At 48.4% G+C, this 26,547-nt stretch overlaps 1 protein-coding gene across 1 annotated transcript in view; it reads right to left on the bottom strand.

Annotated features, from left to right (window-relative positions):
* Positions 1 to 5,392: 5,392 nt before the first annotated feature.
* The window catches only part of ACTN2 (actinin alpha 2), a 110,946-nt gene continuing 89,791 nt past the window's right edge, over positions 5,393 to 26,547 (bottom strand). The window contains exons 20-21 of the mRNA XM_073672542.1: positions 13,974 to 14,132; positions 5,393 to 9,584 (exon numbers count right to left, since the gene is read on the bottom strand). Coding sequence (XP_073528643.1) covers positions 9,426 to 9,584; positions 13,974 to 14,132 — 318 coding nt within the window. The 3' untranslated portion in view covers positions 5,393 to 9,425. The remainder of the gene's footprint in view (positions 9,585 to 13,973; positions 14,133 to 26,547) is intronic.

Here is a 26,547-nt window from a genome sequence, read left to right as displayed (position 1 = left end):
CCTAAGGATACAGCACCCTTTATCAATGCGTGCAGAATTATTAGGCAGCTTGTTTTCCTCAGGCAAAATGGGCCAAAAAAGAGATTTAACCAACTCTTAAAAGTCATAAATCGTTTCATGTCTTACAGAGGGATGCAGCACTCTTGAAATTGATAAGATATTGGGGTGTGATCACAAAACCAACAAAAGCTTTGTTGCAAATATTCAACTTGGTCATGAAAAACATTATCCTCCAGTGCTGTCATATTGCAGAACTGCAGCCTCCCTGGAGTGTCCAGAAGTACAAGGTGTTCAGTTCTCAGAGACACGGCCGAGGTAAGGGAGGCTTAAACCTGACAGAAGTTGAAATGTCAAGACTGGGCTCTGAAGACAGATCTTTTAAAGGTTTTATGAAGCAAATCGCAAAAAAACAGACTTGATTTTTTGGCACTTGCTTGTCGTGGTAGTGTAAGTGTTGCAATACAACCCCATTCACTGTTATAGCACTGTGAGGAAGTAGTAGCACCAAGTGAACTTCTATTGCAGCCAAAGTCGCCGTGTAGCCATAGCCTTAGTGTTAAAGCACCACTTCAGCATTTGTTTTTCAACGCTGGATTGGTGCTTTAAATGTAAATCCCCTGCCTCCGATCATATACTCACACTCCGGGGTTGTCACTGTTTTTCAGTGGTGCTCCGGTCCCGCGACGCCTTTTTGTGAGCGCAGCTTCTGAGTGGCCGGAATTCAGAAGTTACGTCACAAGCTGTCAATGCAATTCTGTGAGAGCTGGAACAAGGCCAGAACAAGGCTCCAAGAACAAGAATTACATTGATTAGTGACCTCCACCGCGCTCCATGTGTAGCACCCCGAGGGCTCGGTTGCTACAGAGGTATTGCATCTCAACCAGATGTGCGATATCTCACTCTCAGGTAAGGATGGAGTGTGGATCAGGACCCCGACACCTGCATGCATTACACCACATTTCCGGGGGGCAGGGCGACCGATATGCTCCAAGTAGAGCACGACAGTCCCTGTCCCTGGCTGGAGTGGGGGGAGGGAACACCGAGGAAGGGGCAACCCTATAGTGCAGGAGCAGGGAGGAAGCAGTTCCTGGGTGCACCTAGAGGGAGGTATAAAAAGTGGGCACCATCTTAGTTCTGTGTTCAGTCTGAGAGAAGAAGTGACAGAGCAGGGCCTCTGTGGAGCTCCGCTCCGGAGGCGGGCCTAGCCTGTGAGGCCCAGCCAGCACTGAAAGAGAAGAGTTAGTTCAGTCAGACAGAAGAAGAGGGAGCAGGAGGTGGGAGCAGAGGCTCTGCATGGGCTCTGCTCCGCAGGCAGGCCTAAGAGAAAGGCCAGAGCCTGAAGGAAGGAGAAGGAAGGAAGAGGAGCGGAGGAGGCTCCAGGAACAAGGAATGAAGGGACCCCAGGGGTGTGGACCGGCGAGTCGCCACCACACGCCCGAATCTACCTGCGTAGAAGGGTCAGGCCAAAGGGGGAGACCGGTTCCCGAAACTAGTGGAGGCGGGGAACTACCCTCAGCTAGAAACCGGAGGCTGTGACATTTCATGTGGCGCAGCCCCTCGCTACACCCGCTAGGATGGCACCATATAGGGTCAGGGAAACTGGCGCCAAGTTTACCAAGAGAAGGCCCGAGGCAGCCGGACAGAAGCGAGGTCACTGGCGGGGTATAACAGGCCAGAGAAAGGACACACAAAGGGGGTCCTGTGAAACACTCCGGAGATACCTGGGAGTCGGCCGAGCCCCTCACCTTGTGAGCACAGTACGACATGGGCAGCCGTTACCTGCAGAAGTGGTCTGGATAATAAGAACTGTGAGTAAAGACCCTGGACTGCATCACTGACTCTGTGTCATCACTGCTACTCCTGCACCATTACCCCCATCCTCCGCATACACTGCCCTGAGGCTACACTCCTCCCGTGGGGAGTTGTATCACACTCTGCTGCACCCACAACACCAGCCTCAGCGGTCTGCCCTGCAGCGGCGGTTCATTCTGACCGCAATCCACGGGTGGCGTAGTCGGACATTTAATATCATAAAAACCACATAAATAGACCGCCATTTGAGTTGACCACCCTGAGCCACGGGACCGGGTCCCCGCCACACGAGGACTACAACACCCAGCATCCGCAACGGGTCCGGTTCCGGGTATCCCCTCACACGCGCGGCCCAGGGGGCGCGTCAACTTTTGGAGTAGTTGGCAGGATTTCGTGCCCGCCACCAATGGGTACTGCGTGCCTGAAAAGAGACTGTTTCACTGTATTAAATATGGCGCCCGCCCTAGCAGAACGGACGCCATAATGTGCGCGCCAAAAGACAACAGGAAACCACCTCCCATCGTGGGTGAGGTCCCAGAATGGCGCCAAAGATGGAGCCCACCCCCAACAGCCATGAGTGCGGCTGTAGAGATGTCCATCAACGTGGGGGGGCTGCCCCTAAGAGTGATGGTCAGAAGATTGCCCCAGGACCACCCCCAACAGGGGCGGAAAGAGAAGAAAACCGGGGGACAGGGTGTGGTTTGGATCAGTCTCGGCAGACCACACCCGGAGATGGCGAGCAGCACCGACTCCAGCACCCTGATGGGTGGCTTGCTGCAGGCCATCGTGGCCCCGTACAGCCTCAGGGAGCTGATGGCTCAGCTCCCTGGAGAAGACCCGGAGTTCCTTCGAACTGCGTTGGAGGATTTGGACCGGAGGATGGTCCAGGCGCAGCGGGAAGCTGTAGCAGGATGGAGAGAGGAGATGGCCCGGCGGGTCGCAGCCCAGCAGCACGGGACGCCGCCAGCACCGGCCAGCGAGCCTGCCCCTGAGGACAAGGAGCGGAGGCCGGAAGAAGTTGAGAGCAGCGCAGCCCTGGAAGCAGGTAAGGGGGACACCCCTGCCACCAGCCCTGATGTTACCAACCTGCCTCCAGACCCTGTCGCGGAGCCAGACGTCTCGGGCATCGCTGTGCCTCCCCCACTCCCGCCGCCTGCACACAGGTCCCAAGCCGTGAGCACCGTCGCCGGATCAAGCCCCAGGCCGTGCCCCCTGACCCCGGGTGCGGTCGGAAGCGGCCTGCTCCAGGCCCGGTCGCAAGGCCTGACCTCCCCAGGCGCCTCCGAACCGCATGCGCCCCAGATCCCGAAGCCACCACCCCTAGGGACCGACCTGTACAGCCAGCTCGCCGGACCCGATGGAGAGCCGGTCTCTGTGCCAGAGGGATGGGTTCACCCCAGTCAGCGGAAGAACCTGTCCGCAGAGGCCGAGGCTCCGCTTGCTCCGCTCCTGCCCGTGCCACAGCCAGTCGCCATTCCCCAGCTCCCGGAGGAAGAGGTCCAGATCGAGTGGGACCAGACCAGGGAGGATCTGATGGGGTTTGCGCAGGAGACGCGGGCGGCCACAGCTCGAAGGCAGGAGTTCTGTGAGCGGGAAATCAGGTAGCTCGAGAAAGAAGAGCTGGCGCGGCGCTAGAAGAGGGAGCAGCTGCAGGCCCGGAGCACGGAGAAGACACGAACCCGCCGAAACCCCCAAGCTGCACGCGGTCCTAAAAATGCTGGGACTGTGGTAAAGTTCCACCAGGAGAAAGGGTGGGGATTTATCCGGGACTCTACCACAGCCACAGACCTCTATGTTGACAGGAGGGATGTGGAGGGTCACCTGCCAGCGGGTCACCCGAAGCGGGAGTTGTTCCCGGGAGATCGGGTAATATACACCCGACATCGAGGCCTGAAAGGGTGGTATGCCCTCAATGTCCAGAGGGTGGAAGAAGAACACTACCATGAGCACTACTACCCAGAGGACCCGGACGGGTCTGAAGAGTATGGCGAGGAGGAAGAGCATGCACAAGGAGGACGCCGCTATTAAAGGAAAACGTGAGTGCACTGTACATAGTTGCCCGTTAGGGTACAGGAAGAAAGAGTTTACCCCAGACGGGGACTGTTGCCTGACTGTTGCCTGTTTGTTTTTGCTGAAAGTTACCCGGAGACGGGTTAGTAATAGCCGGCTGAGGACTGGGAGCAGCCAACTTTTGTGAACTATCCGGCCGAGGACTGGGAGCGGTCAACTTTGTAAATAATTGCACTTCTTAAAGTGCCCCCTACTGGTTTTATAAAAGAACTACAACAACTGACCTCAGAACAAAAACCCATTAGAGGTGGCCGAAGACGAGGTCCAGCAGCTGGATCAGCTACGCCCTGCAGCCACCCCAGGGCCTACGTTGAGGGTTTACGAACGGGTCCCTCATGTTCGTCTGTTACCTGTTTGCAAGTTTCCACTTTATTGAAAAATGGACACCTGGTCGCAAGTTACACCGCGGCTAGTACAAGAGAGTCCACTTGAAAACGTTTTATATGAAAAGTTTTATATACCGAAATGCTTTATATGATGCTTTACATGATGTTTGAGAAAAGAGTTCCCCTGATATTAAAAGTGCATTTATAATGTTGAAAAGAGAAAATGTTTCCCATAAAGGGAAGTGATATGCAGTTGACAATTTAAAAAATAAATAAATAAATAAATTTTTGCATGCCCTAATTGTCATTGTCTTTTGCTCTGTTCCAGCCCGTGGACGTGCTGTGATTTACCAGGGGGGAATGTAGCACCCCGAAGGCTCGGTTGCTACAGAGGTATTGCATCTCAACCAGATGTGCGATATCTTACTCTCAGGTAAGGATGGAGTGTGGATCAGGACCCCGACACCTGAATGCATTACACCACATTTCCGGGGGGCAGGGCGACCGATATGCTCCAAGTAGAGCACGACAGTCCCTGTCCCTGGCTGGAGTGGGGGGAGGGAACACCGAGGAAGGGGGAACCCTGTAGTGCAGGAGCAGGGAGGAAGCAGTTCCTGGGTGCACCTAGAGGGAGGTATAAAAAGTGGGCACCATCTTAGTTCTGTGTTCAGTCTGAGAGAAGAAGTGACAGAGCAGGGCCACTGTGGAGCTCCGCTCCGGAGGCGGGCCTAGCCTGTGAGGCCCAGCCAGCACTGAAAGAGAAGAGTTAGTTCAGTCAGACAGAAGAAGAGGGAGCAGGAGGTGGGAGCAGAGGCTCTGCATGGGCTCTGCTCCGCAGGAAGGCCTAAGAGAGAGGCCGGAGCCTGAAGGAAGGAGAAGGAAGGAAGAGGAGCGGAGGAGGCTCCAGGAACAAGGAACGAAGGGACCCCATGGGTGTGGACCGGCGAGTCGCCACCACACGCCCGAATCTACCTGCGTAGAAGGGTCAGGCCAAAGGGGGAGACCGGTCCCCGAAACTAGTGGAGGCGGGGAACTACCCTCAGCTAGAAACCGGAGGCTGTGACATTTCATGTGGCGCAGCCCCTCGCTACACCTGCTAGGATGGCACCATATAGGGTCAGGGAAACTGGCGCCAAGTTTACCAAGAGAAGGCCCGAGGCAGCCGGACAGAAGCGAGGTCACTGGCGGGGTATGACAGGTCAGAGAAAGGACACACAAAGGGGGTCCTGTGAAACACTCCGGAGATACCTGGGAGTCGGCCGAGCCCCTCACCTTGTGAGCACAGTACGACATGGGCAGCCGTTACCTGCAGAAGTGGTCTGGATAATAAGAACTGTGAGTAAAGACCCTGGACTGCATCACTGACTCCGTGTCGTTACTGCTACTCCTGCACCATCACCCCCATTCTCCGCATACACTGCCCTGAGGCTATACTCCTCCCGTGGGGAGTTGTATCACACACTGCTGCACCCACAACACCAACCTTAGCGGTCTGCCCTGCAGCGGCGGTTCATCCTGACCGCAATCCACGGGTGGCGTAGTTGGACATTTAATATCATAAAAACCACATAAATAGACCGCCATTTGAGTTGACCACCCTGAGCCACGGGACCGGGTCCCCGCCACACGAGGATTACAACCCCCAGCATCCGCAACGGGTCCGGTTCCGGGTATCCCCTCACACGCGCGGCCCAGGGGGCGCGTCACATGCAACACTGGAAAAGCTGGCAGGTCACAAACTGCAGAAGAAGGACCAGAACCGCAGCGAAAACAGATGAAAACACCAGAAAGTAAGTATCAGACAGGGGGCAGGGGACTTGGATTTTAAGCACCACTCCAGCGGTGAAATAAAAAAAAACGCTGGAGTGGTGCTTAAAAAGAACAACTAAATAGTCAGACCTAGTGGCAGCAGTCCATCACGAATAGAGCCATCAGAAAGTGTTGTACTTCAAGCAGAGGTGAGTGCAGTACCTTTAACACAGACAAGCCCTATCAGAAACTGCAAGTGTCATTCCAGCCTAAAGCCACATGTCTGACAGCGAGATGGTGCTACATTGTAGTGTGTTTCCCTGGACAACTAAGAATTTTCTAAACAGCTATCTTTAGAAGGCCTCATTTAGACGTCCGTGTTGCACGTACATATTCTATCAGTGATTTTCTCAGATTGAAAATGTAGCCATTATACAGTAGTTTATGGGGCTGTTCACATGTCCATATTTTTCCCCGGACTGTGTGTCTGTGCAAAAATCACGGAGACATTTTTTTCAGCAGCATGGATGTGCCAGTTCAAGTCTATAGGTCCATGAAAAACACATACAGTACACATATTGCATCAGTGTGCAGTGCGTTTGCTGCCCATGGTTAATATTGTAATGAATATTTATTTATCCATATGTGAAAAACACTGATGACCCACTGACCAAACACCAATGACACACCGACCGATGACACACCGACCCATGACACACCGACCAAACACTGATGACACACCGACCAATCACTGATGACACACCGACCAATCACTGATGACACACCGACCAAACACCGATGACACACCGACCAAACACCGATGACACACCGACCAAACGCCAATGACACACCGACCAAACACCGATGAAACACCAACCAAACACCAATGACACACCGACCAAACACCAATGACACACCGACCGATGACACACTGAACAAACACCGATGACACACTGACCAAACACCGATGACACACCGACCAAACACTGATGATACACCGACCAAACATCGATGACACACCGACCAGACAACGATGACACACCGACCAAACACCGATGAAACACCGACCAAGCACCGATGACACACTGACCAAACACCGATGAAACACCGACCAAGCACCGATGACACACCGACCAAACACCGATGAAACACCGACCAAGCACCGATGACACACCGACCAAACACCAATGAAACACCGACCAACTACCGATGACACACCGACCAAACACCAATGAAACACCGACCAAGCACCGATGACACACCGAACAAACACCAATGAAACACCGACCAAACACCGACCAAGCACCGATGACACACCGACCAAACACTGATGACACACCGACCAAGTGCTGGTGACACACTGACCAAGCGCTGATGACACACTGACCAAACACTTATAACACACTGATCAAACACCGACCAAACACCGACCAAGCACCAATGACACACCGACCAAACACCGATGACACACCGACCAAACACTGATGACACACCGACCAAACACTGATAACATACTGACCATTTTTTTGCATACGTGAAAACACTGACTTCAGAATGAGGTCTTAAACTGCATTGAATAACTTATAATAAATACAGTCCCATAAGAATGCAAGCTATGAAATGTTTAAAGCAGAATGAAGGTTTTTTTCCTCTATCAGGAAAGTGTACCCCAAAGGCTCTAAGATACCTAAAATAACAAAAGGAGGAGTTACTCTCCCTCCAGAGTCCAGCACAAGCTCTCCGCTGGTGTTCAGATTTTGATATTTTTCCTGCAGCGGTGACATCTTATCAACAACTCTCATCACCGCTGCAGCCAATTACTGAGCTCAGCGGCTTTTGGTGTCTACCTCAGCACAGCCGCTGATCTCAGTGATTGGCTGCAGCGGTGATGTGTGCTGTTTACATGATATCAACACTACAGCCAAAACACTGAGACCCAAGTAACGTTGGGGAGCTGGTGATGAAACCAGGGAGGGTGAGTACCTGCTATGTTTATTATTTCATGCATTTTAAAGCGCTTGGAGTCCACTTTCCTGAAAATATAAAGCCCCTTTAACTCAAGACCTTCTAAATAAATTTGCCAAAATGACACAGAACGTTTTCTGCCTATTTATTATGTGTTAGACTGCTTGTATGCTTTTTCTGACCAGGGGTCATGGCTGTGAGGAAAAGGGGATGGCTTACAAAGGGGCATGAGCCGAATTGTGGAAAACTTTATACACAAAAAAGTGGTGCAAAGTCAGATGACCAAGAGGTGGTGCAAAGTTATACAAAAAGTTACACATAAAAATGCGTCAAATTTATTATCCAGATTGAACCACTGCCATCATTTAGACACATATTTGTCCTGTCTAGTCTAAGTTTGCGGTGTCTAAATATTGCACAGGTTTAGTAAATCTGCCCCCATATGTTATCCAGGTAGAACTAGCTACTGTATGTATTGACCAATTCAGCAAAGAGAATTATAACTCAATTTACCACACAAATATTGGTATTATTACAGATTATATATGACGATTATTCTTTATTAGTGTGGTGTACATTCTGTAACTTTTTAGTTTGATGAGTGCTGCATCAAATCCCCCAATCCCATAAACAATGTCTCTAAGGACTCGCTCACACGAGCGTATATATCGGACGAGTATTATCCGATGTTTTATGTTATTCAATGGGGCAGTGCTGATGTCCAATTTTTTTCACTGACAGAATCTGTCAGTGAAAAAAATTGCAGCAAGCTGAGATTTTACTCTGAAATCAGATGCCACTCAACCCATTCAAGTCTATGGGTACTTGGAAAACATCGGACTGCACTCGGATGACATCTGAGTGCAGTCCAATTTCTGCAAATTCGCTGAATGGAGAAATCTTGTTCTCCGTCTTCTCCTCACAGTGTGCTACAGTTCTCTCATCTGAGAGAATCGGATCACACTATGCTGACACTCGGATCAAACTCTGATCAGGGTGTAATCAGGGTGTCATTAGCATAATTGACGAGAACCTACGGTCGTGTGAATGAGCCCCCAAACAAAATTTCAGTTTGAAGCATTATAGAAATTGAAGTAATTCTTACAAATGAAAGGCTGTAACATGACTGCATTTTAGAGCTTGGGTTATAGCGGCATCACCCCATCCCCGGCGGTTCTAACAAGCCCTATATAGTGATTGGTACGCACCAGGGGCTTGATATTGCAGCTGTGAAGCAGGCTCTACATCTGTATTCTAATCATGTGAAGCGATAAATGACAATCCAATCCTGTCTATAAGGTCATATCTAATACAGTTTCCCAAAGAAAGAAAACACATATTCACAGATTCATATTTGTCTACACAAAAGAAAATGTCCACGTTTCTGTGTGACACCGCACTTCAAGCACTTATATTTTTAATGCATGTTTCCCTTTAGGCTTGATCAAAGTCTGCAAGCACACCATCTACATTTTCGGGTGGGAGATGAGCACAAGAAGCCCCTTACAGGTCACTTTCTCCGTACAAAGCAGTTGAGAAGCAGGAATAATCTAAAGCACCGGGGACAGCGCCGCGGCCAGAGTATGGAGGCATCTTGGAGATGCAGTACTGGGCTTGTTCTGGAGGAAGTTCTCGACGAAGTTCATCAGCTAATATGTAAGGCTGTAGGGAACAAACAGAGAAATAATGATCAGCAATGTACCGCAACACAACTGATAGGATGGAACATCGGACAGCATTGTAGACACGCCGGATTCCAATAATCAACGCACTTTTGTTCATGAACAGGCCTGAAAGTGTCTTAAAGGGGTCGTGTGGGCAAAACAAACTTTGCCCATGGTACTGGATATATAAAACATAACAAACTCAGTCATAATCACCTACTGGCAGCCACATGAATCCAGCGCACGCAGCCCTGTGGTCTGAGCAGAGACAGGAAGTGGTGATGTCACCGTTCCAGCAGCAGAATCTGTTTGCTGCAGCCAATCACAGGCTGCAGTGGTCCTGTTGATGGTGGAAAAGTGACATCTCTGTGTCAGCACAGATGACAGAGCGGCCTGCGCTGGATCCAGTTGGGTTATGGTAGGGGAGTATAACTTAGTTTGTTATTTTTTACTGCTCCATGCCACCTGTGAACTTTTTATTTTGCCCGGACAACCACTTTAATGACAAGCCGATTTAATTAGCCTTCGCCTCTCCACATTTCAGTAGCCATAACCTTTTTTATTTTATTACTGACATGGCTGTTCGTGGCCTTGTTTAATATGGGAGAAATTGTAGTATTTTTTTGTGCTGTTGCTGCTAATAGGTAAATATAACTTATTATGTCACTTCTATAATATTTTTTCATGGCGCAAATTTGGAAAAAAAAACAACAATTTTTGGTATGGTATTTTTTTTTATGTGTCATGTTTCACATCCAATAACCTATTGAATGAATTATTCAGATTATTATGAGCGTCTGGATATTTGTGTATGTTTTTTGCAATATCTAGTATTTGGGCTAAAATGTATTTTACATAAAAAAAACCCTTTCTTTTTAACTTTTTTTTCTTTGAGGGGGGAGGGTTATTTTTATTTTATTACTATTTTTTCTCCTAATGTTAAGATGTGATAATTTTTATACTTCATTTTTCATCCAAGAGATCACAAAAGATCTCTGTGGATCATATAGTCTTCCTTTATTGTGCATTTTTCCCCCACTGTAATTGTGACATCTGTAGGCAGAGTCACGGGTAGAGATGATCTGGGGCCCAGCAGCTTTACTATGTTGGGCAGACGCCTGTTGATCATATGATTGATGATGGTTTCTTCAGCACTATGCTTTTTTTTTACATAATACTCATTGAGCGGATAACACTAGAGGTTAGGACCATCCCAAATTTGGGAACACCTTGACGCTTTTGGGATGTGGCTTTTACGCTTGTTTTGATCAAAAACGGTGTTTCCTAAGTACCCAGCGTTATTTATATGCACTATTGCTTTTACTTATTTACTTACAGCAGGGTATATGTTCATTTTGTTTCTGTCTTAGGCTTTCTCTGTTTAATAGCCAGTGTGAACATGCCCCTATTTTGCATGTATAATAACTTATACTCCAGCTCATTTTTTTCGGTTTAGTTATTATAAAGTTAAACTGCATTTGATAATTCATTTATCAGAGTTTTTAACAACTCCTATTCATTTTAATGCACAGTGCACTAGTCCATTCCCAAAATATTATGACCCATGTACAATTGACTACTATGGGACACTGTGGATAACACATTACAGAAGGAGATATTTTGTATAAAAATAATCATGACTCTATCAATTCTTTATAAAACATATGGAAACAGGGCCTTGCATTAGATACTGCCTTGTGTGGCACCATCTCCCTACATGATATACAGTCCTACAGTGTAGAAATAACTGTACTATTCAGTACCTACAGGTGCATGTCACTAAATTAGAATATCATCAAAAAGTTAATTTATTTGAGTTCTTCAATCCAACAAGTGAAACTCATATATTATATAGAGTCATTACAAACAGAGTGATCTATTTCAAGTGTTTATTTCTGTTAATGTTGATGATTATGGCTTACAGTCAATGAAAACACAAAAGTCATTATCTCAGTAAATTAGAATACTTTATAACAACAGCTTGAAAACTGTTTTTAACATACGAAATGTTGGTCTACTGAAATGTATGTTCAGTAAATGCACTCAATACTTGGTCGGGGCTCCTTTTGCATCAATTACTGCATCAATGTGGCGTGGCATGGAGGCGATCAGCCTGTGGCACTGCTGAGGTGTTATGGAAGCCCAGGTTGCTTTGATAGCAGCCTTCAGCTCATCTGCATTGTTGGGTCTGGTGTCTCTCATCTTCCTCTTGACAAGACCCTATAGATTCTCTATGGGGTTAAGGTCAGGTGAGTTTGCTAGCCAATCAAGCACAGTGATACTGTTGTTTGTAAACCAGGTATTGGTACTTTTGGCAGTGTGGACAGGTGCCAAGTCCTGCTGGAGAATGAAATCTCCATCTCCAAAAAGCTTGTCGGCAGAGGAAAGCATGAAGTGCTCTAAATTTTCCTGGTAGACGGCTGCGCTGATATTGGTCTTGATAAAACACAGTGGACCTACACCAGCAGATGACATGGCTCCCCAAACCATCACTGATTGTGGAGACTTCACACTAGACCTCAAGCAGCTTGGATTGTGGCCTCTCCACTCTTCCTCCAGACTCTGGGACCTTGATTTCCAAATGAAAATTGGAACTCTGGGACCTTGTGGAGTGTGTCAATGACTGCCTTCTGGACATCTGTTAAGTCAGCAGTCATCCCCATGATTGTGGAGCCTACTGAAACAGACTACAGGACCTTTTTAAAGTCTTAGGAAGCCTTTCCAGGTGTTTTTTTGTTAATTATTTTAATTTACTGAGATAGTGACTTTTGTGTTTTCATTGACTGTAAGCCATAATCATCAACATTAACAGAAATAAACACTTGAAATAGATCACTCTGTTTGTAATGACTCTATATAATATATGAGTTTCACTTGTTGGATTGAAGAACTGAAATAAATTAACTTTTTGATGATATTCTAATTTTGTGAGATGCACCTGTAATTATAAGCGCCATACAGGATATTGCCTAAAAAATGCTCCCAGAAAGTTATCTGGATAACAAAGCTACTTATGGCTTCAACCACTATACACTGCAAAAATAATATACTCTGCAGGGTCACATAACACCACCATACAGTGTTCAAATACTGCTGCCATAAGCGCTCTGTATATACAATAATACTACTATACAATGCCTAAATGTTATTATATCATTTATATCAAAGTAGCACCCCAGCAATTTTTTGTTGTTATGTGCCCCATTAGCCACAGTTATGTACATAGTGCATGACCTATAATACTTACCGCTCGCTGTCTTCTTCTGTCCCCAGCACCGTTCTGATTGACTCCTGTACTTTGTGACCACAGTTCTGAATAGCTGCCTCACATTGCATCCTCTGTGTGCACCGAAAGTCGCTTTCTCAATTCAAAGTGTCTCAGAACAAGGCTCTCACATTGAGAAAGTGACTACAGGTCCACGCAGAACACGCTAATCAGAACTGAAGACTTGTACTGAAGCAACGTTCAGTAGGTGTTTTAAAGGGAATCTGCCACCATGTTTTTCCCCCTAGTCTGAGAGCAGCATAATGTAGGGACAGAGACCCTGATTCCAGTGATGTGTCGCTTATTGGGCTGCTTGCTGTAGTTTTGATAAAATCATTGTTTTATCAGCAGGAGATTATCACTAGAGCTCTCGTAATCCTGCTACCAGGTAGTCCTCCCCAACCTCACCACTGATTTTCAGCTATCTGCCGATGCACAGTGTACACATAAAGCTGTAAGTCAATGCTGATTGCGCTTTATCAGCAGGTAGAGTATTGCAGCAGATAAAACAGTGATTTTATCAAAACTGTATCTGGAATCAGAGTCACTGTCCCTACATCATGCTGCTCTTATATGGGGTAGCAAAAACTTGGTGACAGATTCCCTTTAATCCATGCGCTGTACACATAATAACTATGGCTAAAGAGGTAGAGTTAAATAAAAAAAAAATCCCTAGAGCCCTAGAGTGCTACTTTATAACCTGTGGTGGTCACAAGTCTCAGGTGTTCGATCCCTTGTGGCTCCCTCTCCAGTATGGGTGGTGGGTGGCGGATGCAGTTGGCATACCCTTAAAAGCAGCCTTGTGTCCAAACAATCTGTTACACAGGTTACACCACCAACGATCGCCCTGTGGCCGTGCTAGACCGCACCATAGTGCAGGTGAATAAAGTCCCTTGTGAACCGCAGGATACTGTGATAAACAACCTGCAAAAAGTCCGATGCAGTTACATTATCTGTGACTTGCTTGTCACAATCGCAGTATCTTTCGGTTGCAATGTGATCAAATTCACATGCATTACGCTACAATGTAGCAGTGGTACAGAGTGATCTTTGGCCATGCAATCTGTGTCGCAGCGTATCTGTTGCCTTAATTAGTCAAAAAAATAAAAACATTTTACCAACCTTATCAGTAGCCAGGATTCTGAAAGCAGCGACAACCTGTTCTGCTGAATCAGTTTCAGCCGTCTCTCTTGTCATAAAGTCAATAAATGACTGAAAAGATACAGTTCCCGAACTATTGGGATCAACCAGAACCATGATCCGAGCGAACTCTGCCTCGCCCTAAAAGAAATGACATATGACAAAATATTACCTGCTATGACTGACTATAAATACTGATGTAGGGTTACATTGTTTCACATTATTCACCATTTACCTAGCCCTTTAGGCTCTTATCTGTAACAGTATGTTGTGTCTTACTCCTGTGAGCTTGTATAGATACAGTGTAGTTATGCAGAGATGTTCTGGCCTTACCATCAATGGGGGTATCAGCTGCGTTACACAGCAGACATCTCCTAATGGCCTGGATAGGAAATAACTAGAACACTGGAAGCGTAGTGTAAATGCCTCCCAACTCATCAGCCAGAGAGATCAGATTGCACAGTGCGAAAGCTGAAGCCCAGAGAGAGCAGCGTAAGAGGTCTCCTTCCATCAGAAGAAACAAACTTGTTACTGAGACATGTTATTATTTGTAAACAAAAAGCCCAGTATTGATTACAATAGCTCACGTCTAGTCGTCTCAGCAGGTATATGGGATGTACCTTCATTGGCACAGTTCACCCCCAATTCAGTGTGTGTGTGTTGTATGGTAGAACTCACTAATTAATGGTGGTGTCCATATTCTTTTATCAGGTGATGTGTCTGTTCTTCCTTTGGGTGTTTGGACTGTGAGTATTTTGGTGATCTGATCTGAAAAGTTATATCCCCTCCATGTCATACAAGACTACACACAGGTGTTAAAGGGAATCTGACACCACATTTGAGAACAGAAATGTCCGATCTCTCAAAATATAAAGTAAATTAATCTGATCGGTAAACGGCGTAACGATAAAATAATGAAAACACCAGAATTAAATTTTTTTAGTCGCCGCAACCTTGCAATGAAATGCAATAAGAGGCGATCAAAACATTGTATCTACCTCAAAATGGTATCAATAAAAACATCAGCTCAAGCTACAAAAAATAAGTCATCACACATTTCCAGATTCTGAAAAATGAAAATGCTACAGGTCTCGGAAAATGGAGACGAAAGCTACAATTTTTGTTTTGACAAATTTTTGATTTTTTTTCACCACTTAAATAAAAAAAAAACAACTATATATGTTTAATATCTGTTTACTTGTACTGACCTGGGGAATCATAATGGCAGGTCAGTTTTATTATATATTGAACATAGTAAATAAAAAAAATAAAAGACATTGTGGAATTGCACTTTTCTTGCAATTTCACCACACTTGGAATTTTTTTCCCCGGTTTCCAATACACTATGTGGCAGAATGAATAGACAGACATTTATTAAAAAGATTACAATTAAAGAAAAAGTAATGTTTTGTGACAGAGTAAATATACATTTAACAAAATATGTACATCTGAGGGTGTAGAGACATCATAGGTTCCTGGTAAAAACTAAACATAGACTATTTGTAATGGCAGTAAACCATATTGCACTGGGAATAAATACATCGTCATTTTGGAGTGCTACCATAAAGGATGGTAATTAGTGATGAGCGAGCATGCTCGTTACTGCTCGGTGCTTGCCCGAGCATCTCACTGCTCGAGATGCTCGGCGCTCGCCGAGTATTTCCGGGTTGCTCGGGCGGGAATTCGGGTCCCCTCCCTGCATGTTTGGCGCTCTTTAGAGAGCCAATGAACATGCAGGGATTGCCTGCCATGCACTGTAATGCCGTAACCATGTTGGTTGTGGTATTACAGTGATTGGCTGGCCGCACAGCGTCATCAGGTCTATATCAGACCTGGCGCCGCCATGCTCGTCACGGTCACTCTGGATCAGACAGTGTAAGGAGAGCTGCTGCTGTGTCAGTGAGAGATTTGATCGTGTATTAGGTAGTGTAGGGAGAAAAACCGTACATTACACATATCCATCTTAACAAACAGTCCTTCTGAGAACTAATCCGTCTGCAGAGATATCAGGCAGGCAGGGTGTATAGGCAGGCACTGTATATAGCAGACTGCAGTGCATATAGCACAAGAGGCTCCATTCCAGTTCTGCCTTCTGCTGCTGTTAGATATTTCTATACAAAGGCCCAGGTCTCAGGGGCCAGGAATACTTTTCTTTGGTTCTTAATCCTCATTATTTGCTTAAAAAGCAATCCAGAGAACACCGTTTTTCTGTGCCATTTGCTTGTTGGCACTGCAGAATGCAGCCAGGTCCTTTCCATATTAGAGCGCTAGAAATCCAGCTATTTAAAACTGTGTTTTCTCCGTCAAACGGATCACATATATGTTGTCAGAAAATACTGCCATTTCTGGCCTCCATTAAAAATTTCCTTTAGTGTGTAATTGAAGCAATTCACCGCAGTTTGCTGTTCAAACTACTTACCTACAGGCCAGGTACTTAAAACTCTGCTTTCTCCGTCAAACGGATCACATATACGTTGTCAGAAAATACTGCCATTTCTGGCCTCCATTAAAAATTTCCTTTAGTGTGTCATTGAAGCAATTCAGTGCAGTTTGCTGTTCAAACTACTTACCTACAGGCCAGGTATTTAAAACTCTGTTTTCTCTATCACACGGATCACATATAAGTTCGCTCCAAACTCAGTCATTTGTAGTGAGCGTGGAAGATACTCCATTTAAAATGGGCAAGGCACGTGGCAAGGGACGGGGAACTGGACGTGATGGTAATGGTGCATGCAGAGGCCGAGGACAAGGTCGTGGGCAAGCCGAAATTGTGACACAACAAACACCCACATCTTCTCGTCTGACCTTCCTGTCCCAATTTCTAGGGGACTGCAGCACACCACTATTGAACCCAGAGCAGTGTCAAAAGGTTGTTGGTTGGATAGCGGATAATGCTTCCAGTCACTTAGCCAACACCACCACCACCCTGTCTTCCACACGGTCAAGGCTCAGTAGTCGTGAGTCAGGACCGCATATTCCTCACCCTGATCCTCCTTCCTCCCACCATGCTGAGTACCCAGAGACAACTGATCTCACACGTGGACCCTCTGAAGAGCTGTTCACTTTTCCATTTATAGATTCGGGCCTCTCGCCCGGTCCACTTGAAGCGGGGCAAGAGGAGATCGCGTGTAGCGATCCCCAAATATTTGAGCAGCCACGGTCACACGAAGGCGATGGTGGGAAAGTGTCACAAGAGGTGGATGATGATGAGACACAATTGCCAGAAAGTCAGGAGGAGGACCAGGGTGCGGAAGCGGAAGAAGAGGTGGTGGATGATATAGCAACTGACCCAACCTGGCAGGAGGACATGCAGAGCAGCACACAGGGGGAGGGAGGCAGAGCACCCCAACAGGCAGGAAGAAGCAGTGTGGTGGCCGCAGACAGAAGGCAGGCAACTGTTCCCTGTAACACCAACACGAAGGAAGTTGCCAGTACAACTGTTAGGTCTTCCCGAGTCTGGTTGTCTGTTAAAGACTCTGCCGATAACCCCAAAAAGGCCATTTGCACCACCTGCCAGGCCAGAATCAGCAGGGGTGGCAAAACGACCAGCCTGACCACCACCAGCATGATCAGACACGTGGCAGCAAAGCACCCGACTTTGTGGGCCGAACCCCAGGGTCCAGGAACAGTGTCTGCGGGTGGCACCATTGCTTCTTCCGCTGTTGTGCATGCAAGCCAATCCCCTGTCCATGGTGCATGCGAAGACGCCTCCTGCCCTGCACCTGTCATTGCACACTCTCAAGTAGCAGCATCAGGAAGAACATCCATGTCCTTCTCCCAGCGCAGCGTTCAGTTGTCCATACCCCAGTCCTTGGAACGCAAGCGCAAATATGCAGCCAACGCCCCACAGGCCACACTACTAAATTCTCACATTTCACGACTGCTTGCGCTCGAAATGTTGCCTTTTAGGCTCGTGGAGACAGAAGCATTCCGCAACCTGATGGTGGCGGCCCTCCCTCGGTACTCGGTCCCCAGCCGCCACTATTTCTCCTGGTGTGCGGTCCCTGCATTACACAAGCAGGTGTCCCAAAACATTAGCCGTGCTCTCAACAACGCAGTTACCGGTAAAGTCCACCTAACCACGGACACGTGGACAAGTGCTTGTGGGCAGGGACGGTACATCTCACTGACGGCACACTGGGTTAACTTAGTGGAAGCCGGGACCCAGTTGGACCTTGGAACGGAACACGTCCTCCCGACGCCAAGGAATGCGGGCCCTAGGTCAATCAGGGTTGCCCCCACGTTCTACAGCTCCTGCACCTCATCCTCCTCAGCCTCCTCCTCCTCTTCAGCCTCCATCTCCGACATGACCCCATCAGTCACAAGCTGGAAGCACTGCAGCACTGCCTCGGCTAAGCGGCAACAGGCTGTGCTGAAGCTAATTTGTTTAGGTGAAAAACCACACAATGCTGAAGAGTTGTGGACAGCTCTGAAAGAGCAGGCAGATCTGTGGCTCACAGCGCTGAACCTACAGCTAGGCATGATCGTGTGTGACAATGGTCGGAACCTGGTGGCGGCTCTGAGGCGAGGCGAGCTCACACACGTACCATGCCTGGCCCATGTGCTTAACATCGTGGTTCAGCAGTTTCTCAAATCCTACCCAGAGCTGCCGGATCTGCTTGTTAAAGTACGCCGCCAGTGTGCCCATTTTAGAAAGTCAGCTACAGCTTCTGCCGCCCTTGCAGTGTTTCAGCAGCGTTTGCAGCTTTCGGCTCACAGACTGGTGTGTGATGTCCCCACGCATTGGAACTCTACACCACAGATGTTGGGAAGGATTTGTGAGCAGAAGAGGGCAGTTGTTGAGTACCAGCATCAAAAAGGCCGTCGGTATTCAGTTCAGACTCCACACATAAGACCTCAGGAGTGGACATGGATATCAGACATATGTACCATCCTCCAAAACTTTGAGGACTTCACCAAGATGGTGAGCGGCGATGATGCCATGATTAGCGTCACCATCCCGCTTCTCTGTCTTCTGAAATGCTCTCTGCTCACAATCAAAGAGGATGCATTGCAGGCGGAACACGATGAGATGGAGCAAGGAACCATACAGGGCGATTACACACAGCCAAGCCTCATCTCATCCCAACGTGGATTGGGTGACAATGAGGAAGAGGAGGAGGAAGGACAGAAGCTAGTTTCATGCACTATAGACGGTACTACCTGCACAGCTGTCATACCGTCTGTTCAGCGTGGATGGCCAGAGGACAGAGAGGACAGAGAGGAGGAGGAGAGCATGGTCAGTCATCCTCTTGGTGGGGACACGGAAGTCTTGCCTGTTAGTAGTCTGGCACGCATGGCTGAGTTTATGTTACGCTGCCTGTCCCATGACCCTCGCGTTCTCAAACTTTTGGGTGACAGTCATTACTGGTTGGTGACACTTCTAGACCCTTAGAACTTTATATCTCTTATTCCTGAGGCGGACAGGTGTACAAAAATGGGGCAGTACCAGAAGGCCCTTGTTGCGGAACTATTAAAAAAATTCCCATCTGAAAACGCTGACGGCAGAGGGCACACTTCGTTGGACAACCAAGGAGTACAGGCGAAAGAGACACAACTTCAATCCAGCAGAGGCAGGGGAACACTGTCAAAGTTCTGGGAGAGTTTTCTCAGACCCTCCCATCGCACAGGCCCTGAGGTGCGGGGTACTCTCACAAGGAGTGCAAAGTTTGGGAAGATGCTGAGGGAGTACCTTGCCGACCGTATCAACGTCCACCGTGATTCCTCTGTGCCTTATAATTATTGGGTATCCAAGCTGGATACGTGGAATGAACTGGCTCTCTATGCTTTGGAGGTCCTGGCCTGCCCTGCCGCCAGCGTTTTATCAGAGCAGGTTTTTAGTGCCGCTGGTGGAATTATAACTGATTAGCGCATCCGCCTGTCAACTGAAAATGCTGACAGGCTGACTCTTATAAAAATTAACAAGGGCTGGATTGGGCCAGACTTCTCAACACCACCGAATGATAGCAGCGTAACATAAACTCAAATCCAGTGTATTTTCTTGGGAGGTGTATTCCCATGCACCTTTTCACACCTACACATGGATATACGCTTCCTGATTTTGTCTATTTGCTCTTGTCCTCCTCCTTCTCCTCATCCTCCACCACCATATCACCAGGGTGACCGTGGTCGGTGATGCAACACCCACATAATTTTTTTAAAGGGTGTTTATGATGCCCGAAAAAAAAAATTTTTATGCAGTATGTTCATGTATACCTCCTAGGGGTAAATGTTTGTCAGCCCATACACTTAGTGCATGGGCATTACAAGTATAGGAGGCCCGCTCCTTTCTAAAGGGAACATTTTTTTATGAGGCCCTCCTCCACGTCTCTTCCAAGGGGCATTTAAGTGCCTCCAAATTTTTGGCAGCCCTTGCATTCACTCCATAGGTCAACACTATGGGAGACTCTCTCCTTTCTAATGGGAATTTGTCATTACTGTGGCCCTGCTCTGTGTGTCTTTAAATTCTTAGTGGAGTTTTTCCTAAAATTGGTCAGCCGTTGGACTCACTGCATACCCTATAACTGTATAGCAGACCCTCTCCTTTCTAATGGGAACATGTCGTACTTGTTACTGTGGCCCTGCTCTATGTGTCTTTAAATTCTTAGTGGTGTTTTTCCTAAAATTGGTCAGCTGTTGGACTCACTGCATACCCTATAACTGTATAGCAGACCCTCTCCTTTCTAATGGGAACATATCGTATCTTGTTACTGTGGCCCAGCTCTATGTGTCTTTAAATTCTTAGTGGGGTTTTTCCCAAATTTTGGCAGACCTTGCAGTCACAGCATGGGCATTACCACTATAGGAGACCCGCTCCTTTATAATGGGAACATTTTTTTACTGTGACCCTCCTCTATGTCTCTTCAAAGGGGTATTGGGTTGCGTCCAAATTTTTGACAGCCCTTGCAGTCACTGGATACGCAATAACAGTATAGGAGACCCACTTGCTAATAATGGGAACAACAAAGCATAGCCGGCAATCTGGGCTACCGCCCGGGGTCCCGGGCCTCCAGGGGGCCTGGGGCTCCGGGGTGTCTATGGCCAGATTGCCGTCATTATATGTGCGGCGCTGCGGCACATACTGGCAGACAGTGGCGGGGGGGACCCCGGACCGCTCCCCCAGCAGCGGCGCACGGCCGCTACTTCTTCTTCGGCCGAGCCAGCACTGCACCTGTTAACTTCCCTGTGTGCTGGCCCAGCCGCGTCACAGCTAGGAGACACGGCCCTGTGCGCGGCCGTGTCTCCTAGCTGTGACGTCACACAATGCGCGCCCGGCCTGCACTGCTGCACCGGAGAGGAGTAGGAGGACTGGAGCCGGGGGATGGTGAGTGTGTGTGAGAGTGTGTGTGAGAGTGTGTGTGTGTGTGAGAGTGTGTGTGTGAGAGTGTGTGTGTGTGCAGGCAGATATCATTGTGTGATGTCTGTTTATATGTATTTTTGTGTTTCAAATGTGTTTATGCGTGTATGTATATGTTTGTGTGTGCGTGACTGCGTGCGGCCTCCTGCTGTCTCAGGGGGGGCACCGTGTGGTCTCCCGCTGTGTATAGATGGCGCCGTGTGGCCTCCTGCTGTGTATAGATGGCTACGTGCGGCCTCCTGCTGTGTATAGATGGCTACGTGTGGCCTCCTGCTGTGTATAGATGGCTACGTGCGGCCTCCCGCTGTGTATAGATGGCACCGTGCGGCCTCCCGCTGTATATAGATGGCTACGTGCGGCCTCCTGCTGTATATAGATGGCACCGCGCGGCCTCCTGCTGTGTATAGATGGCTACATGTTGTAACATCCCTGGCGGCGTGCTTGCATGGCTTACCACCTCCCACCATGCAAGACTGCAATCTTACCTATCAGGCCAGGCTGCACACTTTGCTCCAGTACCTGCTGTTTGTATGTCTCTTGTCTGCTGGCTTAGGGCGGCGGCGCTGTTACTTCTTGATTCTTAAAGCTACAGGGTGCACAGTCCTAATGCGTCCCCAGCCTATTGCTGTGAGTCACTGAATACTTAAACCCCCTCCACCCAGTAGGAGGTGCCTAAGGAACACTTTCATTCAGTGTGTTCTGTGCAACTGAGTTGCCAGGTCCTGTCCTGTATCTTGTCTGTTCTGCCACCCTGGGGGCTGTATACCCAGGCCTGTTGCCTGTATCTGTGACTTCTAGTCTGTTTCTGCCACCCTGGGGGCTGAGTTCCCAGGCTCGTTCCTGTATCTTGCTCTTGGTTCAGTTCCTGTCTGAACAGTGTCCTAGCCCGTTACCTGTTTTTCTCTGTGTCCGAACCTTCCCTCTTCCTGCAGTGTCTGAACCTGCACCTAACTCCAACTCGTTGTCTCTGTATTTCTGTTTGTGAGTTTTGTGTCCACTCGCTACTTCATTGTAAGTACCTTGCGTGTATCTGGTTCTGCTTGTCCCGTTTCCCTGACTCCGTATCTACCTCCTGTGTTCTAACTATCTTCCTGTATTTTCCAGTCTGTTCCATGTGAACAGAGCCCTGTCCTGTCTGCCTGCGCCTTCGGCTGTGCTCTGCTTGTTCACTGCATCTGCGGGTTTTGCTCTGCTTTGCTTGTTCACCGCATCTGCGGTTTTGCTCTGCTTTGCTTGTTCACCGCATCTGCGGTTTTGCTCTGCTCTGATTGTTCACCGCATCTGCGGGTTTTGCTCTGCTTGTTTACCGCACCAGCGGTTTTGCTCTGCTCTGCTTGGTCACCGCATCTGTGGGTTTTGCTTTGCTCTGCTTGCTCACCGCACCAGCTGTTTTGCTCTTCTCTGCTTGTTCACCACATCTGCGGGTTTTGCTTTGCTCTGCTTGTTCACCGCACCTGCGGTTTTGCTCGGCTCTGCTTGTTCACCGCATCTGCGGATTTTGCTCTGCTTTGCTTGTTCACCGCATCTGCGGTTTTGCTCTGCTCTGCTTGTTCACCGCATCTGCATGTTTTGCTCTGCTCTGCTTGTTCACCGCATCTGCGGGTTGTGCTCTCCTCTGCTTGTTTACCGCACCTGCGGTTTTGCTCTGCTCTGCTTGTTCACCGCATCGGCGGGTTTTGCTTTGCTCTGCTTGTTTACCGCACCTGCGGCTTTGCTCTGCTCTGCTTGTTCACCGCACCTGTGGGTTTTGCTCTGCTCCGCTTGTCTACCGCACTTGCGGGTTTTGCTCTGCTCCGCTTGTCTACCGCACTTGCGGGTTTTGCTTTGCTGTGCTTGTCTACTGCACCTTCGGGTTTTGCTCCGCTCTGCTTGTCTACCGCACCTGCGGCTCCGTTCCTGTATCCCAGTCTGTACTGGTCCCTCTCCTGCCTAAGTTCCTACCTGCCAGTACCTGCCTGTCTGCATGACAGTCGTGCCTGCCTGTGCCCACCTGTCTGCATGCCATACCAGCTGTGCCTGTCAATATCCACCTGTCTGAATACCAGCCGTGCCTGCCAGTACCCACCTGTCAATATGCCAGACTAACCTGCCTGTTCCTGCATTCCCCGGTGTGGGTCAACAGCTGTGACAGGGGTCTGACCTGGAGTAGCACCTGGTCCCTCTGCTCGGTTCCTCCCTGGTTCACAGAGTCGACTGAGCCGCCATGCGACCTTGGTCAGACCGGGTTGATACTTAGTTATGCCCCTCCAGGCACTCCTCGGTTCATGGTCCAGTGGGATCACAAATCACGCTCATGCCAGTCAGTCGGGGCGCGAGCGTAACACATGTGGCCTCCTGCTGTGTGTAGATGGCGCCGTGCGGCCTCCTGCTGTGTATAGATTTCTACGTGCGGCCTCCCGCTGTGTAAAGATGGCTACGTGCGGCCTCCCGCTGTATATAGATGGCTACGTGCGGCCTCCTGCTGTGTATAGATGGCTACATGTGGCCTCCCGCTGTGCATAAATGGCGCTGTGTGGCCTCCCGCTGTGTATAGATGGCTACGTGTGGCCTCCCGCTGTATATAGATGGCTACGTGCGGCCTCCCGCTGTATATAGATGGCGGCGTGCAGCCTCCTGCTGTGTATAGATGGCTACGTGCGGCCTCCTGCTGTATATAGATGGCTACGTGCGGCTTCTTGCTGTATATAGATGGCTACGTGCGGCCTCCCGCTGTGTATAGATGGCTACGTGCGGCCTCCCGCTGTGTATAGACAGCTACATGCTGCCCCCCGCTGTGTATAGATGGCTTTGTGGGGGGTTCTGCTGTGTATAGATGGCTACGTGCAGCCTCCCACTGTGTATAGATGGCTATGTGTGGCCTCCTGCTGTGTATTGATGGCTACCTGCGGCCTCCTGTTGTCTATAGATGGCACCGTGCGGCCTCCTGCTGTGTATTGATGGCACCGTGCGGCCTCCCGCTGTGCATAGATGGCGCCGTGCGGCCTCCCGCTGTGTATAGATGGCTACGTGCAGCCTCCTGCTGTGTACTGATGGCTACGTGTGGCCTCCCGCTGTGTATAGATGGCTACGTGCGGCCTCTTGCTGTCTATAGATGGCTACGAGCGGCCTCCTGCTGTGCATTGATGGCACCGTGCGGCCTCCCGCTGTGTATAGATGGCACCGTGCGGCATCCCGCTGTGTATAGATGGCGCTGTGCGGCCTCCCGCCATGTATAGATGGCTACATGTGCTCAATATTGAGTCATACAATTAATGTAAGGCTATGTGCCCACGATGCAGAAATGCTCCGGATTTTTTTTGAGCGTTTCTGCATCTCCCTGGCAGAAAAAACGCATGCGGATTGTACATGCGTTTTTCCTGCCAGGGACAAGCGGAAGTGAAGCGTTCTTCACATGCATTTCTGCATGCGGGTTGACAAGCGCTTTCCAAGCGATTTTAGCATCACTTGGAAAGTGCTTAACAACTTGGTCACACTATATAAATCCATGCAACCAGCATGGATTTATATAGTGTGACCGTAAAAGAATGGTAAAAAATAAAAAATAAATATACAATTACCTTCTGATGGCCTGCCGACGTCAGCGGTCGTGTGACCCGTCACATGACTATATGACGTCACGGCAGGTCCTTTTCAGACCATCGCGAGCTGCCGGCAAGCTGGGACGCATCGGATAAAGACACCGGGGGCCATCAGAAGGTAAGTATAATATTTTTTATTGTATTCTTTTTTAACAGATTCTATAGTACCCGGGTCCGGAGGAGAGTCTCCTCCTCTCCAGACCCGGGTACCATCCGCACATTGAAACGCATGGATTCCGCATGTACAGATGCAGTGATGCGGATTCCATGCGTTCCAATGCAAGTCAATGGGGGCGAAAACGCAGCGCTTCCGCAAAATAATTGGTAATGCTGCGGATTTTTCCGCAATGATAATCCGCAGCGGAAATTACCGCAGCATGTGCACAGCACATGCGGATTATCATTGGGGAACATTGCAGACCTTCTACCAAGCGTTTTTTAAGCGTTTCTGCAGCGCCTTCTAAACTGCCCGGGGCCCTTACTACTCTTAATCCACCCCTGGGCCCTGCTCTATGTGTCTTTAAATTCTTAGTGGTGTTTTTCCTAAAATTGGTCAGCCGTTGGACTCACTGCATACCCTATAACTGTATAGCAGACCCTCTCCTTTCTAATGGGAACATGTCGTACCTTGTTACTGTGGCCCTGCTCCATGTGTCTTTAAATTCTTAGTGGGGTTTTTCCTAAAATTGGTTAGCCATTGGACTCACTGCATACCCTATAACTGTATAGCAGACCCTCTCCTTTCTAATGGGAACATGTCGTACCTTGTTACTGTGGCCGTGCTCTATGTGTCTTTAAATTCTTAGTGGTGTTCTTCCTAAAATTGGTCAGCCGTTGGACTCACTGCATGGGTCACAGCATGGGCATTACCACTATAGGAGACCCGCTCCTTTATAATGGGAACATTTTTTTTTACTGAGACCCTCCTCTATGTCTCTTCAAAGAGGTATTGGGTTGCGTCCAAATTTTTGACAGCCCTTGCAGTCACTGGATACGCAATAACAGTATAGGAGACCCACTTGTTAATAATGGGAACAACAAAGCATAGCCGGCTGATGGCTCTCTAACAATAGCTAGGGCCGACTGCTGGCCTTTTAAGAATAGTAAGGGCCATCTGATGTCCCTATAAAAATAGGCTTTATGACTTTCAGAGTCCCTGCATCATAAATAAAACAGGATGTGTCTGATGATGTGTCACACACCACATTGCCAGATAAGGTTGTAAAATGTTAAAATGACATTTCCCGGTGAATGCATTTGTCTTAAAAAATAACGTAAAAAAACAAAACAATAGGATTTTTCTTTAGTATAAAAAACAGCGTCACCAATTTAACCTCAATGTAATCACATTGTTCAGCTCATGCACCTCCTCCTCCATCTCCGAAATGACCACATCAGTCACAAGCTGACAGCACTGCAGCACTGCCTTGGCCAAGCGGCAACAGGCTGTGCTGAAGATAACATGCTTAATACTTAATTGACAAACCGCCCAGCGCTGTAGAGTTGGTGAAAGCTGTAACACAGCAGCCTGATCTGTGGCTCTCACCGTTGAACATACAGCCAGGCATGGTCGTGTGTGACAATGGGTGGAACCTGGTGACGGAGAAATGACAGCCGGGGT

This window comes from Phyllobates terribilis, unplaced genomic scaffold, assembly GCF_046119375.1.
Source record: "Phyllobates terribilis strain yellow unplaced genomic scaffold, ASM4611937v1 Scaffold_3__8_contigs__length_932513732, whole genome shotgun sequence".
NCBI lineage: Eukaryota > Metazoa > Chordata > Amphibia > Anura > Dendrobatidae > Phyllobates > Phyllobates terribilis.
Note: the sequence above shows the minus strand (reverse complement) of the source record. Positions and strands in the feature narration are given on the sequence as shown.